This window comes from Pelophylax lessonae, assembly GCF_965119305.1.
Source record: "Pelophylax lessonae genome assembly, chromosome: 3".
Lineage (NCBI taxonomy): Eukaryota > Metazoa > Chordata > Amphibia > Anura > Ranidae > Pelophylax > Pelophylax lessonae.
The window spans coordinates 410,072,921-410,091,739 of record NC_138770.1 but is presented as its reverse complement, the minus strand read 5'-3'; the positions used below and the strand labels follow the sequence as shown (position 1 = coordinate 410,091,739).

At 44.7% G+C, this 18,819-nt stretch overlaps 1 protein-coding gene across 1 annotated transcript in view; it reads left to right on the top strand.

The window, feature by feature from the left end:
• The first annotated feature begins 1,776 nt into the window (after window positions 1–1,776).
• MCM9 (minichromosome maintenance 9 homologous recombination repair factor) overlaps window positions 1,777–18,819 on the top strand; it is a 230,669-nt gene continuing 213,626 nt past the window's right edge. Inside the window, exons 1-2 of the mRNA XM_082251202.1 lie at window positions 1,777–1,863; window positions 6,831–7,158. Of these exons, the coding sequence (XP_082107328.1) occupies window positions 6,849–7,158 (310 nt within the window). The 5' untranslated portion in view covers window positions 1,777–1,863; window positions 6,831–6,848. The remainder of the gene's footprint in view (window positions 1,864–6,830; window positions 7,159–18,819) is intronic.

The following is an 18,819-nucleotide window of genomic DNA, read 5'->3' as shown; positions in this document are numbered from 1 at the left end:
TGCAGTACCAACAGTGCTGCCAATCAGTGCCCACTAGTGCCTCCTCATCAGTGCCGCCTATCAGTGCAGCCTCATCAGTGTCAACTATCAGTGCAGCCTCATCAGTTTAACTATCAGTGCCCATCAGAGCCTCCTCATCAGTGCAGCCTATCAATGCCCTTAATTGCAGCATCAGTGCCGCCTAGCATAGGGTTGCCACCTTATCCCTTTAAACCAGGACACACAATTACACAGGTTCTGTGGCTGATTAATGTGGTAATTAAACTCACTTAGTGCCTTATCTGCATTATATCAGCCTCAGAACCTGTGTAATTAATGTGTCCAGATTTAAAGGGATGAGGTGGCAACCCTAGCCCAGCAGTGACCTTAATTGCAGCCTATCATTTCCTCCTCATCAGTGCCCATCAGTGCAGCCTCATCAATGCACATAAGTGAAGGAGAAAAATTACCTGTTTGCAACATTTTATAACAAACTCTGAAAAAGTTTTTTTTTTTTCTCAAAAATCTTCAGTCTTTTTTGGTTTATTTAGCAATAAAAAAAAAAAAACCCAGTGGTGATTAAATACCACCAAAGGAAAGCTCTATCTGTGTGAAAAAAAATGACTGCGCAATTGTGATTCTAAGTGCGACAGCTAGGGTTGCCACCTCATCACTTTAAAGAGGTTGTAAACCCATATATATATATATATTTTTTTTTTTTTTCTAACCTGAAAGAGAAACACATAATGAGCTAGTATGCACCGCATACTAGCTCATTATGAAATACTTACCTTAGAACGAGCCCCCGCTGTGCCACCCGCTTACCTCTATGACGGGTAGGGTTCCCACCTCATCCCTTTAAACCAGGACACACATTAATTACACAGGTTCTGTGGCAGATTAGGGTGGTAATTAAACTCACTTAGTGCCTTATCTGCATTATATCAGCCTCAGAACCTGTGTAATTAATATGTGTCCTGGATTAAAGGGATGAGGTGGCAACTCTAATGAAGGGCGACATGTCCAGTCGCCCATCTTCCGGCCATCTGATTGGCCGGAGCCGCGGTGACGTCACTCCTGCGCACGCACGCGGGAGCCGACGGTAACGGCACGGAGCTCTGAAGGGACTTCAGAGCGCATGCGCCAGTGACATCACTGGCTGCATGTAAGGTAAATATCTCCTACACGGTACATGTTTAGGAGATATTTACAGTACCTATATGTAAGACTTATCATAGGCTTACCTTTAGGTACAAGTGTCAGAGGAGGGTTTACTTCCTCTTTAAACCAGGACACACATTAGTTACACAGGTTCAGTGGCTAGTGCCTTATGTGCATTATATCAGCCTCAGAACCTGTGTAATTATTATGTGTTCTGGTTTAAAGGTGGCAACCCTAGTGTCAGCGCTGAAAACTGGCCTGGGTAGGAAGGGGGTAAAAGTGCCCAGTATTGAAGTGGTAATTACATTTCATCATCAGTCACCGTCCCCTATGGGGATACCGCTATACTTAGCATTAGTTGTAGACACAGAGAGAGGACAGTTGTATAATTACATTGAGCCTCTGTTACCCAGCAGCCCCTATGTCACAATATAACCCAGACAAAGCATCCCATTTCCCAGCACCCTAGTAATACGGTGATATTTGTGTATTCCCGGGCTCTCAGTCCGCTCCGCCCTCTTCCTATCCCTTGTCTTCCTGGCTCCTCTAGCGGATGATAATTAGCTGCTACCAACCACCTATTAGAAGGGGACACGCCCTTTACATAGTCACGCTGCTCAGGAACGAGGCTTGGAGCGCAGCGATAGTGCGCAGGCGCAGTAGAGTAGCGCGCCTGGTATGGATTTGCTTGGTGTGTGAGTGTATTGGGATTCGGCAAGCGGGGTAAGAGCCTGGTAGGATATGAGTCGCTCGTCTGCTGAATTGTGGCCGCTGATAAGCTGCAGTCTACTGTGCTTGAACTATTGTGAATGAGATATAGCGAGAGGCGCACATTCAATTACAATTGCATGTAGATTTCTACCATGTCCTACGACCTGCGTGTGTACTTTGTAGTGGAATTCCAAGGGAAACGTTCTGTACTGACCAGGAGGAGGACTGAGAGCCTTGTCTGCAAACCGGTCCTTGTGTGTTAGGGACAGGCTTCTGTAGAATAGAAGTGTGCCAGTAAGAGGTGACAGGTGAGTCTTCCCACAGGACATGATTTATTATGAAGTACTGTATCCAGCTTAGGCTTCAGTGTTCCCCTTTATCCAATTCTGGACCGGAAGATTTCCCCCCTTAACCACTTTACCACTAGAGCATTTTGCTGTCTTACGTCTGGGCCACTTTTTGCGATTCGGCGCTGTGCGACTTTAACTGACAATTGCGCGGTCGTGCAATGCCGTACCCAAACTAAATTGACGTCCTTTTTTTCCCACAAACAGCTTTCTTTTGGTGGTATTTGATCACCTGTGCGATTTTTTTACTTTTTGCGCTATAAACAAAAAAAGAGAGTTTATTTTGAAAAAATAACAATATTTTTAACATTTTTTTTTTATATGAAATTCCCCCCTAAAAAGATGTAAAAACCTATTTTTTTAAAAAATTTTGGCCAATTTGTTTCCTGCTACCTATGTTTGGTAAAAAAAATCGCAATAAGCGTATTTTGATTGGTTTGCGCAAAAGTTATTGCGTTTACTAACAAAGGGAAAGATTTATGTCATTTTTGGTGTTTTTTTTTTTTAATGAGTAATGGCGGCGATCTGCGATTTTTTTTTTTTTTTTGCAGGACTGCGACATTGCGGCGGACAGATCGGACCCTTGACTGACATTTTTTACACTTTTGGGGGTACCAGTGACATTACTGCAGTAATCAGTGCTATATATATGCACTGTTACTGTAAAAATGACACTGGCAGGGAAGGGGTTAATTTTATTGGAGAGGGAGGGGTTAATGTATGCCTGGTGCTTACTGACGTGTGGGGGGAGGTGACTGTGTGAGACAGGGACAGATCGGATGTCCAGCTATGCTGAACACTCCGATCTGTCACTCCCTGTCACTATGGAGATCCGCCCGCTTGTGTTTACACAGGCGGGCGGATCTCCACACTAGATCCCCAACGATCGGGGCAGAGCAGCGGCGATCGCCGCTGCTCCTCCCCTGGCCCGACTCCCGCTATGAATGAAAACAGCGGGAGCGCGCCTCCTACAGGGGAGGAGTCTGGCGACGTAGGTCTACGTCGTCAGACGGGAACGAGCCACTTTGCCGCAGTACTATTCCAGTACTCAGCGGTAAAGTGGTTAATGACCAGGCCATATTTTGCGATTCGGTACTGTGTTACTTTAACGGACAATTGCGCGGTCGTGCGAATCTGTACCCAAATAAAATTGCCCTTTTTTTCCCACAAATAGAGCTTTCTTTTGGTGGTATTTGATCACCTGTGCGATTTTAATTTTTTTTGCACTATAAACAAAAAAAGTGACAATTTTGAAAAAAAAAAAAAAAAAAGGTTTTTCACATTCTGCTATATGAAATTCTCAAAAAAAAATTTAAAAAATCAAAATTTTTTAACATTTTAGGCCAATTTGTTTTCTGCTACATATTTTTGGTAAAAAAAAATCACAATAAGCGTATTTTGATTGGTTTGCGCAAAAGTTATTGCGTCTACTAACTACAGGAAGGATTTATGTCATTTTTTTTTTTTTACTAGTAATGGTGACATTGCGGCGGACATATCGGAACCCCTAACTGACATTTTTGACACTTGAGGGTACCAGTGACATTACTACAGTAATCAGTGCTAAAAATATGCACTGTTACTGTACTAATGTCACTGGCAGGGAAGGGGTTAATACTGTTGGTGGTCAAGGGGTTAAATGTGACCCTAGAGGAGGGATTCTAACTGTGGGGGGGGTTGGGCTTGTGAGATGATCACAAAGACATGCGATCCTATATAGCAGGATCACATAGCCTCTGTGATCCTTGCAGGGAGAAGGACGGACGGCTGTGTTTACATCAGCCAACCGTCCTCCCATAGCGGGGAGAGATCAACAGTGTCAGGTGGCAATCCAAGCTGCCTGACGCACACGCCGGCTTCCCCGCTGAGCAGCGGGGGCTGGAGCGTGCCGCCGGCGGCGTGCGCTCGCCCCCTAGCTCCTCCCAGGCAAATTACATATATATGATTCTGCCTGTAGGTGCCACTCTGCTGCTGTTTATATACAGTAGGTGGTCGGCAAGTGGTTATTATAGAGCCGACCCCCTCCCTCCTTTCAGTATTTCTTTTTGCCCACAAGATGTCAGTCTTTTGAGTTGAATGAGTCAAAGGGGGTTACTCAACCCAGAAAATTTGAGGATGTAGTAGAGCTGCACAATTCTGGATAAAATGAGAATCACGATTTTTCTTTGCTTAGAATAAAGACCATGATTCTCGGCGTAACATCATCTTTCACATTATACAAAAAAAATTGGCTAACTTTACTGTTGTAATTCATTAAAGAGTATTTTTCCCCCCCCCCCCCCCCAAACAATTGCATTTGAAAGACCACTGCGCAAATACAGTGTGACATAAAATATTATAACGTTCACCATTTATTTCCACAGGGTCTCTGCTAAAAAAAAAAAAAAAAAAATATATATATATATATATATATATATATATATATATATATATATATATATATATATATATATATATATATATATATATATATATATATATATATGTGTATATATATATATATATATATATATATGTTTGTTGGTTCCAAGTAATTTTCTGGGAAAAAGAATAAAGATTTTACCTTTTAAGCAACAAGTGTCAGAAAAAGGCTTAGTCTCTAGGTGGTTAAACTGACCTTATTTACAGACCGAAAGTCAACCCTTTGATCTAAAAGAATCAAATGATACATTGTAAAACATGTTTATAGTTATCTCTAAGCGCTAAGCAATGTTGATAAACATTTACTGGAGGCTCTTCTTTTTTTTTTTTTTTTTTTTTTTTTGACCACTGTGGGTGAGCAGAGAACAGCTCTGTAAGAATGGAGGACATGTCGTTTTAAAGAGGTTGTAAATCTCAGAATTTTTTTTTTTTTTAAAACGAAAGCACCTGAAAGACTTACCTTAGAATGAAGCCCCGAAGTGCCAACTTCTCACCTCTCTCATGGGTGACATGTTGTGTCGCCCTTCTTCCGGGTTTGCGGCATCCGGCCATCTGATTGGCTGGAGCCGCGATGATGTCACTCCTGCGCATGCGCGCGGGAGCTGACGGTCCCGACACGGGGCTCTGAAGGAACGGCACCAGCGGCCATTCCTTCAGAGTGCATGCACCAGTGATGTCACTGGCTGCATGCAAAGTAAATATCTCCTAAACGGTACATGTTTAGGAGATATTTATAGTACCTATAGGTAAGCCTTAATATAGGCTTACCTATAGGTACAAGTTGCAGAGGAGGGTTTACTTCCGCTTTAAGATCGTGAGGGGGTTTGAATCGAGATTGCAGTTTTTAAATGATTGAGCCCCGGTTCACACTATAGTAAAGACAGATATTGCATGTGATTTGGAGCGCACAGCTCTGAAAATCACATGCGATGACTGTGCAATGCGAATTCAGCCATACAGATGTATGGCTGAATTTGCATCGAATTCGGACACAACACATACAGGATCCTTTTTTTGGGTCCGCAGCAGAATCGGATCACATGGTGGTTCACACCTATGCGATCCGTTATCATGTCCGAACTGACAGTTCACACTGCGATATGCAAACTGATCTTGGGGTGTCGTTAACTTGGTATTGACACCCCCAGCGATTTGCATATGGCAGTGTGAACTGCCTGAGATTTGAATGCGATGCAGGAACCCACAGTAGATTCGAAGGGTTCCCGCATCGCATGTGAACTAGCACTAATCATGCAGCTCTGGGGTGTGACATTCCCAATATACTCCCATAGAGAGCAGTGCTGTCACCGAAGAGAAGAGAAGACTGAAAAACAAGAGGACCAGCATAAAGACTTTGGAGAAAGGGAAGTATATTAAAGTAATTGCAAAGGTAATTAAAAAAAAAAACATACATGTTTATTCTTACCTGCTCTGTGCAATGGAATTGGGACAGAGCGGCAACGAACATCATCTTTTTGGGTTCCCCACTGGCGCTCCTGGCACCTCCCCTCCATCCAGTGCCCCCATGGGAAGCCACTTGGGCACTCATGCATGCTCGCCCCCAAGCCCCGCTGCTGTATTGACACAGACATGGGGACTTGGCCCTGCCCCATGCTTCCTCTTTACTGGCTTTGATTGACCTCACTGGAAGCCAACGGCAAAAGCCAAAGCCAGCGAGACCTGGATTTGAAGGCAGAGAAGAGCTGCAAATGTGCACGGCGCTGGATCAAACGAGGGCTCAGGTAAGTAAAAGGAGGAGTGAGGCGGGATGCTGACACGTAAACATTTGTTACCTCAATGTAAGGAATGCATTAAGGTAAAAAATGTTTAGACTTTACAACCACTTTATTAAAAAAAAAAAGCATACAATTGCAGGGGAAGAGGGTTGGTCCACTGGTGGTGGGTTGAAATCAAAGTTTGGCGTTTTATTCTTCTTGCAGACCGGTTCTGCTTCACTAACTTGTGAGTTATTGACCTGGAAAAAGTTTGTAGGGGCGGACGTTTAGACTTTGCTGGCTACATGCTTTAGCCTGGACCAGTGGCACAAATCAAAAGTCAGCTCCTATACTAAACCTTTCCTTTCAACTGTCTTTTTCTGTCAATAACTGTCAAGCCGATAGTTTTGTATATGAAACTTTTTATTGCAGCACTGTCATGTGTTACATAAAAATAAAGCACTGATGCTGGTTTTTTTTCTTCTTTATTATACAGTACTCACTGACTTCAGAGATGTACCTGAACTCTGAACAAGTAGCCCTGGTTGGCCAAGTGTTTGAGTCCTATGTACTGCAGCATCATCAAAAGGACATAGTAAATATACTGATGGAAAACGACGAGGATTCACACTACTCAGTAGTTGTTAATGCTATGACACTCTTTGAAACAAACATGGAAGTCGGAGACTATTTCAATGCTTTCCCGAATGAGGTTTTACCAGTATTTGATAATGCCTTGCGACGAGCAGCCATGAGTCTCATGCAGTCCAACTCACAACATGACAGATTCATTATGAAGCAAAACCTACATGCGAGAATAACAGGTATGTGTAGTTTACCCAAATTGATTGTTTTGGGTGAGTCAAATCGCTCACTGGATTCTTCTGTCACATTGGGTTTTGGGCTGGTGAGTGTGCTGGTTGTTCATTGATCCTTCCTGCTGTCAGGTACTAGTCTAGTACTAATCAGGACTGTCTGCCCGTAAGCTATCCTGCGAGTCTGCAGGAGCCTGAGATCAGCAGATTGCAAGCGCCATGCTCTTTAAAAATAAATAAATGCACTTTTTTTTTTTTTCAACCCGCAAAAAAAAAAAGTGTTTACCACCTAAGCCCCGGAAGATTTGGCTGCTCAAAGACCAGGCCCCATTTTGTGATTCGGCACTGTGTGACTTTAATGGACAATTGCACGGTCGTGCGACGCTTTACCCAAACAAAATTGATGTCCTTTTTTTCCCACAAATAGAGCTTTCTTTGGTGGTATTTGATCACCTGTGCAATTTTGTTTTTATTTTTTGCGCTATAAACAAAAAAAGAGCGACAATTTTGAAAAAATAATATTTTTCACATTTTTTTTATATGAAATTCTCAAAAAAAATGTAAAAATCAAAATTTTTTTTTTTTTTTAGGCCAATTTGTTTTCTGCTACATATTTTTGGTAAAAAAAATCGCAATAAGCATATTTTGTTTGGTTTGCGCAAAAGTTATTGCGTTTACTAACTACGGGAAAGATTTATGTAACTTTTATTGTTTTTTTGTTTTACTAGTAATGGCAGCGATCTGCGTTTTTTTTTTTTTTTTTTGCAGGACTGCAACATTGCGGCGGACAGATTGGACCCCTGACTGACATTTTTTTTGGGAGTACCAGTGACATTACTACAGTAATCAGTGCTATAAATGTACACTGTTACTGTCAAAATGACAATGCCAGGGAAGGGGTTAACTTTATTGGTAATCAAGGGGTTAAGTGTGTCCCTAGGGGCGTGATTCTAACTGTGGGGGGGGCGTGGCTTGTGATGTAACCACAGAGAAATACGATCGTACATAGTAGGATTGTATAGTCTCTGCAGTTACACCAGGGAGAATGACAGACGGCTGTGTTTACATCAGCCGTCTGCCTTTCTCCCTCTCCTGCGGGAGATCGCGAGTGACCGGCGGACATCGTACCACTACGTCACTTTGCCCAGCAGCGGCTGCCTGCCGCAGTATATCTGCGGTGGGCGGTCGTTATGTGGTTAAGGAGCCTGCAGAGCATGGTGCCTGCATTCTGCTGATCTCAGGCTCCTCATACCAATTGTATCCCACATCCGGAGAGTCTATTCACCTCAGGGCAGAGTCTAGTAGTTATATATACATGTGATGCTGACTGTATCTCACCCACTGCCAAAGTTGTTCTTCATTCTGTAAACAAAAATTGAAAAGTCACTAGCTACAATTACTGTAGCTTCTAACTTTTAAAAAGCACACACTTATCTGTTCCAGGAATCGGCAATGTCCTCACCTGGCTCGGCTCTTGCATTGGCACTGGCATCTTAACTGTGGACAGCCGGCTGACTCCTTGCAGCTTCACAGCTGGCTGCCCCCTCTGCGCATGTGCTAGGCATGCTGCAACCCGTTAATTGTCCCCCAGTCTTCTGGTACCTGTAACGTGTCCCAAAAGGCTGAATAAAGAGGTGGGGGTCAACTTCCACTCCGATCACCTAGGCAGTCCGAGCAGAAGTGGGAGCGTGTGCCTGTCAAAATCGGGTACCTGCTCAACACCCCCCACCCCAAAAAAAGACATTCCAAATATGGAAGAGGAAGGGGGAAAGAAAAGCGCAACTTCCACTTTTGGGTGAAGTTCCACTTTAATTCTCACATGGTGATTTAGGTGCTGGGTTCTCAGGCACAACCTAGGCAATAGCGCTGATTTAAAAACAGTTTTTTTTTTAAACTTTGATATTTATGATAAAAAAAAATATATTAGCTGTGTTACATTTGGGTGTTTGTGGTGCATTAATTTCCTACCATCTTCACCTATATTTAGGATTTGTTTGTATAGTTTGTTTTGGACAAATAAGTACTCCCCTCCCCCCCCCCCCAAAATGGAGGGGAGTAAAAAAAATATATATATATATATATATTTATTTATTAAAAAAAGCGTGAGTCACATTTGTTATTGCTTGTAATCTTGAACACTGGATTTCCACAACAAATTTGGATACCACATCTTCTTTATACAGTACCTTGAAAAGTATTCACACCCTTTTTTCACATTTTGTAATGTTACAACCAAAATCGTGAATGTATTTTATTGGAATTTTATGTGCTAGACCAGTGGTTCTCAAATCCGGTCCTCGGGACCCACCAACAGGCCAGGTTTGCAAGATAACTAAATTACATCACAGGTGATCTCATTTGCTTCTCAGTGATTGCAGTATTCTAGTCTGCATCCCCCAAGGTAATACTTAAAATCTGGCCTGTTAGTGGGTCCCGAGGACCGGATTTGAGAACCACTGTGCTAGACCAACACTAAGTGGCATAGAAATGTGAATTGGAAGGAAAATGATTATTGGTTTTGAGAATTTGTGAGTGTGGCATGCATTTGTATTCAGCCCACCTAAGTCAATACTTTACACTTACAGTTTACAATTACAGCTGTAAGTCTTTTTGGATATGTCTCTACCAGCTTTGCACATCTAGAGAGTGACATTTTTATCCAAGCTGTCAGATTGGATGGAGAGCATTTGTGAACAGCAGTTTATAATTCTTGCCACAGATTCTCCGTTGTATTTAGGTCTATACTTTGGGCCATTCTAACACATGAATGCTTTGATCTAAACCATTCCATTGTAGCTTTGGCTGTATGTTAAAGGTTGTTGTCCTGCTTTAAGGTGAACCTCCGCCCCATTCTCAAGTCTTTTGCAGACTCTTGACAGGTTGTCTTCTACAATTGCCTTGTATTTGGCTCCATCCATCATCCCATCAACTCTGACCAGCTTCCCTGTCCCTGCTGAATAAAAGCATCCCCCACAACATAATGCTGCTATCTTCCCATCAACTCTGACCAGCTTCCCTGTCCCTGCTGAAGAAAAGCATCACCACAACATAGTGCTGCCACCACCATGTTTCACTGTGGGGATGGTATGTTCAGGGTGATGTGCAGTGTTGTTTTTTTTCTTTTGCCACACATAGCGTTTTGCTTTAAGGCAAAAAAGTTACATCTGACCAGAGCACCTTCTTCCACATGTTTGATGTGTCACCCACATGGCTTCTTGCAAATGTGACCTCTTGGCTTTCTTTCAACAATGGCTTTGGCCGTCACTTCCGAAATGTGCGTGGCGCCAGCTTTCTAGGCCCGGAAGGGAATCTCAGGATGCCACCAGAAGTGCTCCCCTCATCAACCAAGGGAGGAAATCACGGCCGAGCGGTTCGCATATTTCACCTCCCATACGTTCTGTAGTTAGAGACTGAGCCGGAATCAGGCCCGAGTTTTTCCAGCCTCCATGACAGGCTAGGGTCCAGTCCAGAGATTGTGGGTTACCTGAGTCCATGCTCAGGTGGACTTTAAATGAACAGGAAGAGAGCACATGAATGCTCTGGCCTGAGACTCAGAAGGGAATCTGAGAGATTAGCTCTGTTTGGACTTTCAAAAGAACAGGTTTGCTTTACCATGTGTTTTTGTGGGTGATGGGGACCAGCCCCACACTGTATAGTGAGAAAAACTGTTTATTTTAGCGCCGGACGGCAAAGATTTATTTTACTGTGTTGTTGTTTTTGCATATTTGAAAACCTCTGCTAAATAAAGCTGGCAACCCACCAGATTTGAAAGAAATTACCTGCATGCTGGCCTTACTTTCCTGGAAAAGGTGATCCCTGTGAGCTAATCTCCCACACGTGGTGGACTCAGCGGGGATATTCTAAAGATGGAGGAAATGTTAAAGGCCCTGCTACAGGCCAATGCAGCTCAGCGGGAAACCAACCGCCAAATCACAGAGGCTGCTGCAGCACAACAGGCAGCCCAGCAGGAGATTAACCGGCAGTTTGCAGAGGCTTTGCTGGAGTTGAAAAAAGCATTTGCATCTCCTGTGCCAGCTGAACCAAAATTGGTACGTGCCTCATACCACCTGCAAAAGATGACACCGGCCGATGATGTGGAAGCATACCTGGCGACTTTTGAGAGGGTCGCTGTCCGTGAAGGTTGGCCAAACGAACAGTGGGTGGGTCTGTTGGCCCCATTTCTGACCGGAGAACCGCAAAAAGCGTATTTTGACCTGGACCCAGATAAGGCCCAGGACTATGAGACTCTGAAAATGGAGATACTCGCACACTTGGGTGTCACCATGGCAGTCCGGGCCCAGCGCGTGCATCAGTGAACCTACTCCAGCAGCAAGCCACCCCGTTCTCAAATTTTTGACCTGGTCCACCTCACCAAAAAGTGGTTGCAACCAGAGACCTTGACGGGCCCCCAGATCGTGGAGGATGTGGTAATGGACCAGTACCTGCGTGTGCTCCCTGCTGCTCTGAGGAGTTGGGTCGAACAGGGAGACCCCAAAACTACAGCCCAATTGGTGGACCTAGTGGAGAGGTACAATGCTACTGAGGACTTGGTGAACCCATCTACACCCCACTTCAGTGTGTCTAGGGTTGCAAGATCGCCCAGGGGTTCTGGTAAGACTGTTCCAGGGTTCAAGTGCATGGGGAAACTAGATAAGACTGTTGTTACCGCTAATGAGACTGTTGGTCCTAGGCCTGGAGACTGGCCAAAGAAGCCAGGAAGGTCTTTTGGACCGCTAAGAGTACTGGGGGTAAAGCACATAGTGTTTCTGCAGCCATGCATTTGGGCATATTGCTGCAAACTGTCCTATAAATGATGAACCTACAGTGGGTACGGAAAGTATTCAGACCCCCTTAAATTTTTCACTCTTTGTTATATTGCAGCCATTTGCTAAAATCATTTAAGTTCATTCTTCTTCCTCATGAATGTACACATAGCACCCCATACTGACAGAAAAACACAGAATTGTTGACATTGTTGCAGATTTATTAAAAAAGAAATACTGAAATATCACATGGTCCTAAGTATTCAGACCCTTTGCTGTGACACTCATATATTTAACTCAGGTGCTTTCCATTTCTTCTGATCATCCTTGAGATGGTTCTACACCTTCATTTGAGTCCAGCTGTGTTTGATTATACTGATTGGACTTGATTAGGAAAGCCACACACCTGTCTATATAAGACCTTCCAGATCACAATACATGTCAGAGCAAATGAGAATCATGAGGTCAAAGGAACTGCCTGACGAGCTCAGAGACAGAATTGTGGCAAGGCACAGATCTGGCCAAGGTTACAAAAAGATTTCTGCTGCACTTAAGGTTCCTAAGAGCACAGTGGCCTCCATAATCCTCAAATGGAAGACGTTTGGGACGACCAGAACCCTTCCTAGAGCTGGCCGTCCGGCCAAACTGAGCTATCGGGGGAGAAGAGGTAAAGAAGAACCCAAAGATCACTGTGGCTGAGCTTCAGAGATGCAGTCAGGAGATGGGAGAAAGTTGTAGAAAGTCAACCATCACTGCAGCCCTCCACCAGTCGGGGCTTTATGGCAGAGTGGCCCGACGGAAGCCTCTCCTCAGTGTAAGACACATGAAAGCCCGCATGGAGTTTGCTAAAAAACACCTGAAGGACTCCAAGATGGTGAGAAATAAGATTCTCTGGTCTGATGAGACCAAAATAGAACTTTTTGGCCTTAATTCTAAGCGGTATGTGTGGAGAAAACCAGGCACTGCTAATCACCTGTCCAATACAGTCCCAACAGTGAAGCATGGTGGTGGCAGCATCATGCTGTGGGGGTGTTTTTCAGCTGCAGGGACAGGACGACTGGTTGCAATCGAGGGAAAGATGAATGCGGCCAAGTACAGGGATATCCTGGACAAAAACCTTCTCCAGAGTGCTCTGGACCTCAGACTGGGCCGAAGGTTTACCTTCCAACAAGACAATGACCCTAAGCACACAGCTAAAATAATGGAGTGGCTTCACAACAACTCCGTGACTGTTCTTGAATGGCCCAGCCAGAGCCCTGACTTAAACCCAATTGAGCATCTCTGGAGAGACCTAAAATGGGCTGTCCACCAACGTTTACCATCCAACCTGACAGAACTGGAGAGGATCTGCAAGGAGGAATGGCAGAGGATCCCCAAATCCAGGTGTGAAAGACTTGTTGCATCTTTCCCAAAAAGACTCCTGGCTGTATTAGATCAAAAGGGGGCTTCTACTAAATACTGAGAAAAGGGTCTGAATACTTAGGACCATGTGATATTTCAGTTTTTCTTTTTTAATAAATCTGCAACAATGTCAACAATTCTGTGTTTTTCTGTCAGTATGGGGTGCTATGTGTACATTCATGAGGAAGAAGAATGAACTTAAATGATTTTAGCAAATGGCTGCAATATAACAAAGAGTGAAAAATTTAAGGGGGTCTGAATACTTTCCGTACCCACTGTATGCAATGCGATTTTGCTTATAGGAAAAGATTCATATCTTTGTTTGCACAGGTCGCATATACTGCATCATGTCAAGAGTCGCATTGAAAAACAAATGTGTGTTATTGCAGTGGATGGAAAGCCGCTCACAGCCCTGCTAGACTCTGGAAGTATAGTGACCCTAGCCAGAAGTGATTGTGTAAATCCCACAAAACTACACCCCAGTACTATCAGGGTAATTTGCATCCATGGGGACACTTGGGACTACCAGACAGCAGTGGTTGAGGTTGATCCCCCTTGGGGCAGTGTGACCCATTCAGTGGGGGTGGTGCCTTCGCTACTTCAGGAAGCTTTAGTGGGGAGGGATTTCTCCCATTTGTGGAGGTTGTGGGAGAGCAAGGGGAGGCTGGTGGAGAGGGCTCCCCCCTGCTCCGGAAGCACAGGAACTCTCGCCAGACCCTTTTTGCGAAAGGGAAGGAAACACTGTTGGGGGAATCGGGGAAGCTGGAGATCCTCTTCCTTTCCCTGTCATAGCTGGGGAGCCAGAGGACCTGGAAGCTAGCTCCCAGCCGGAGGGTAACGCACAGGAGGACATTTCTGGACCTGACAATGAGAGTAGCCAGAATGTGGTACCCGACTTAGAGGTCAGGAGAGAGGATTTCTGTACTGAACAATTCCGAGATGTAACCTTCCTTAGTGCCAGAGAAAACGCTAAGATGGTGGATGGGGAACCAGTAGATCCTCACTGGGGGGTGTCTTTTCCCTACATGGCCTTTAAAAACAATTTACTGTATCCGGTGGTAAAACGTGGAGAGGATGAGGTTGAACTGCTGCTGGTTCCCAAACCCTTCCGCAGGTTGGTCTTAGACCTGGCCCATGGTCATGTAATGGGGGGACATCTCGGTATCGAAAAGACTAGGGATAGAATCACCCAGAGATTTTTTCGGGCCCGGGTTGCATGCAGATGTCAGGGGGTACTGTGAATCATGCCCTGAGTGCCAAATGTCGGCACCATCGCCCCATTTTCGCAGTCCCCTGGTCCCTCTACCAATCATCGAGGTTCCTTTTGATAGGATTGGCATGGACCTGGTGGGGCCGGTAGTGAAGTCTGCCCGGGGTCACCAGCATATTCTGGTAATCCTAGACCAGCGGTAATGAATTAAAATTCAAGGAGGTCCGGCCGCTAAAATTTTCTTTGGGCCGAGGTCCGAATCTGAAGTCTGTGCTATGACTCGGAAAGATGGGCAAAACAAAACGTGTCCATCAGCATTTCTCTTAACTTAAAACATGCCCATTGGAGTGCCCCCTAACATGAAATGTGCCCATCAGCGTGACCCTTAGCATAAAATATGCCCATCAGTGTGCCCCTTAGCATAAAATTTGCCCATCAGTGTGACCCTTAGCATAAAATAAGGGGCACGCTGATGGACACATTTTATGTTAGAGGGCACTCTCATGGGCAAAACAAAACGTGTAAATCAGCGTTGCTCTTAACATAAAATATGCCCATCAGCGTGCCCCTTAGCATAAAATTTGCCCATCAGCGTGACGCTTAGCATAAAATAAGGGGCACGGTGATGGGCACATTTTATGTTAGGGGGGCACTCTGGGCACTACAAAATATGCCCATCACTTTAAAAACCTCTCATCAGCTTTAAGTGCAGCTATGAAATTGGGGACCACATTGCTTTTTCCCCTTGTGCTCCACATACCTGGAGCCAGGAGCCGCGAGCAGCAGGGGCGCGCACATAATGTCACGCCCCAACTCGCTGCCCGGCTGAATGGTAGCCGCACACACAGCATGTCACTGGTTGCTGGGACACCCCCGGTCCCAGCAAACCAATGACTGATAAGAGGAGGCGGCCTCGCAGTCCGAACGGAAGCATCGTGCGGGCCGTCAATGGGCCGCCATTTAGTGACGGCTGTCCTAGACTATGCGACACGCTATTCTGAGGCCATACCCTTGCGTAACACTTCTGCTAAGGCTATCGCCAACGAGTTAGTCCAGGTGTTTAGTCGAGTGGGAATCCCAAAAGAGATCTTAACCGATCAGGGCACCCCATTTATGTCCAGGGTTACCAAGGAACTGTGTAGATTATATAAATCTCCCATTTCCGTACCTCTGTCTACCACCCCCAAACAGATGGTTTGGTCAAAAGATTTAATAAAACCATGAAAAATATGCTAAAAAAGGTGGTTGACAAAATGGGAGAAATTGGAATTTTTTGCTTCCATATCTTATGTTTGCCATACGAGAGGTTCCGCAAGCATCCACGGGTTATTCTCCCTTTGAGCTCTTGTATGGTAGACATCCCAGGGGGCTGCTGGATGTTGCCAAAGAAACATGGGAAGGTGAGGCCACCCCATATAGAAGCGTCATAGAGCATGTCTCCCTGATGCAAGATAGAATTGCTGCTGTCCTGCCACTGGTGCGAGAACATATGGAGCGAGCTCAGGAGGCCCAGAGGAGGGTCTATGATCGGGGTGCCAAAGTCCGTACTTTCACCCCCGGGGACAGAGTGTTGGTACTGGTTCCTACGGTTGAAAGTAAGTTCCTAGCCAAGTGGCAGGGTCCCTTTGAAGTTATTGAAAGGGTAGGAGAGGTCAACTATAAAGTCTACCAACCAGGGAAAAGGAAACCACAACAAATTTTTCATGTGAATCTCTTAAAGCCCTAGAAGGACGGAGACTTTATTAGCCGTATCTTCTTACTTGGACTGACCAACGTGATCCATCATGATATAGTGACAGAACCAGGGGTTTGCGTACATTTAAAGCCATATAGAATCTCGGAGGCCAGGCGAGAGGCAGTCGCAAAGGAAATAAAAAAATATGTTAGAGTTGGATGTGATAGAAGAGTCCCACAGTGAGTGGTCGAGCCCCATAGTATTGGTCCCAAAACCTGATGGCACGATCAGGTTTTGTAACGATTTTAGGAAACTCAACAGTGTATCCAAGTTTGATGCATACTGGATGCCTCGGGTCGACTAACTCGTGGACAGGTTGGGACAGGCCCGCTACATAACAAACCTAGATCTAACGAAAGGCTATTGGCAAATACCCCTAACTGAATCAGCCAAGGAGAAGACTGCCTTTTCCACTCCTGAGGGCTCGTTTCAATACAAGCGGATGCCTTTCGGTCTGCATGGGGCTCCTGCATCCTTCCAGAGAATGATGGACAAAATTTTGAGACGACATAGCTCGTTCGCAGCTGCTTATTTGGACGATGTGGTCATCCACAGCCCAGATTGGGACTTGCACCTGCCCCGAGTACAAGCAGTGGTAGATTCCCTTAGGGAAGCAGGTCTCACGGCCAACCCAAAAAAGTGTGCTATAGGCCTGGAGGAGGCCAAATACCTTGGGTACGTTATTGGTCGGGGACTGGTCAAGCCTCAGACCAATAAGATTGAGGCAATTCAAAAGTGGCCCCCAACCGATAAAGGAGAAATCAGTTCGGGCATTACGGGTTATTCCCGGCGGTTTATACCTAACTTTGCCACCATTGCCACCCCTCTGACTGACCTAACGAAGGGTAGAGGTTTGGTCATGGTCAAATGGAATCCTGAAGCAGAGGAGGCTTTCAGAAGTTAAAGCAGGCCCTTTGTGTAGTACCGGTGCTGGTGACTCCGGACTTCGCAAAGGAGTTTGTGGTACAGACTAACTCCTCCGAGGTGGGCCTAGGGGCTGTACTATCCCAGAACAGAGGTGGTGAGGAGCCACCCGGTTGTATACCTGAGCCGAAAGCTAAACAAGCATGAGAAAAACAATGCTATTGTTGAGAATTACTTGTTGGAGGTCATTTAAGTTGGTCACTGACCATGCTCCCCTAAAGTGGATGTGTGACAACAGGGAGAAAAATGGCCGCGTGACAAGATGGTTCCTGGCTCTAAAGCCGTTTAAATTTACAGTAGTTCATAGGCCAGGCAATCTCCAAAACTATGCGGATGCCCTCTCCCGCATGCACTGTATGATTGGGTCAATTGCTCAATCGCAGGCGCTTGAGCAGAGGGGGAGGATATGTGACGGTATGCGAGGTGAGGTAGTAGATAATTGCTATATTTCACTTGGCATACGTTTTGTAGTGCGAGACTGAACCGGAATCCGGCCCGAGTTTTTCCAGCCTATGTGACATGCTAGGTTCCGGTCCAGAGATTGTGGGTTACCTGAGTGCTCAGGTGGACTTTAAATGAACAGGAAGAGAGCACAGGAATGCTCTGGCCTGAGACTCAGAAGGGAATCTGAGAGAGGAGCTCTGTTTGGACTTTCAAAATAACAGGTTTGCTTTACCATGTGTTTTGTGGGTGATGGGGACCAGCCCCACACTGTATAGTGAGAAAAACTGTTGTTTAGTTTAGCGCCAGACTGCAAGGATTTATTTTACTGTTTTGTTGTTTTTGCATATTTGAAAACCTCTGCTAAATAAAGCTGGCAACCCACCAGATTTGAAAGAAATTACCTGCATGCTGGCCTTTCCTGGAAAAGGTTATCCCTGTGAGCTAATCTCCCACTATATATATATATATATATATATATATATATATATATATATATAATCTATCCATATCATTCCAAAGGGTTCAAGGGTTCACATACTTTTTCTTGCAGCTGTGTGTGTGTGTGTGTGATATAGATATAGATATATGTATATATACACACACAGCTGCAAGAAAAAGTATGCGAACCCTTTGCCTTTGGAATGATATGGATTTCTGCACAAATTGGTCATAAAATGCGATCTGATCATCATCTAAGTTCACAACAGTAGAAAATCACAGTCTGCTTAAACTAATAACACACAGAAAAATGTTTGATGTGCATACTGTTACGAGATATTTTAATATATTTGTATGACCAGGTTATGTTTTGTGTATGTCAAATATTCATGTTTTATTACTTTTGTATATTGTTTCTACACAATAAACCAGATACATTTCAACTTGAGTATTATGACTATTGGGTCCACCTCATATAAAGTCCCGCTGGGCAATCTTCTCCTTTTCTATGTATTCAATTGGGATGGAGGTGTACTCTAATATGAAATGGCATTGCAGGTCCTTTTTTATTCAAGAATTAAATTTTGCCATGTTTTTATTGAACACACCATGTAAACATTCACAGTGCAGGTGGAAAAAGTATGTGAACCCCTAGACTAATGACCTCTCCAAGAGCTAATTGGAGTGAGATGTCAGCCAACTGGAGTCCAATCAATGAGATGAGATTAAAGTGATGTGGGTGGGGGTGCGCTGAT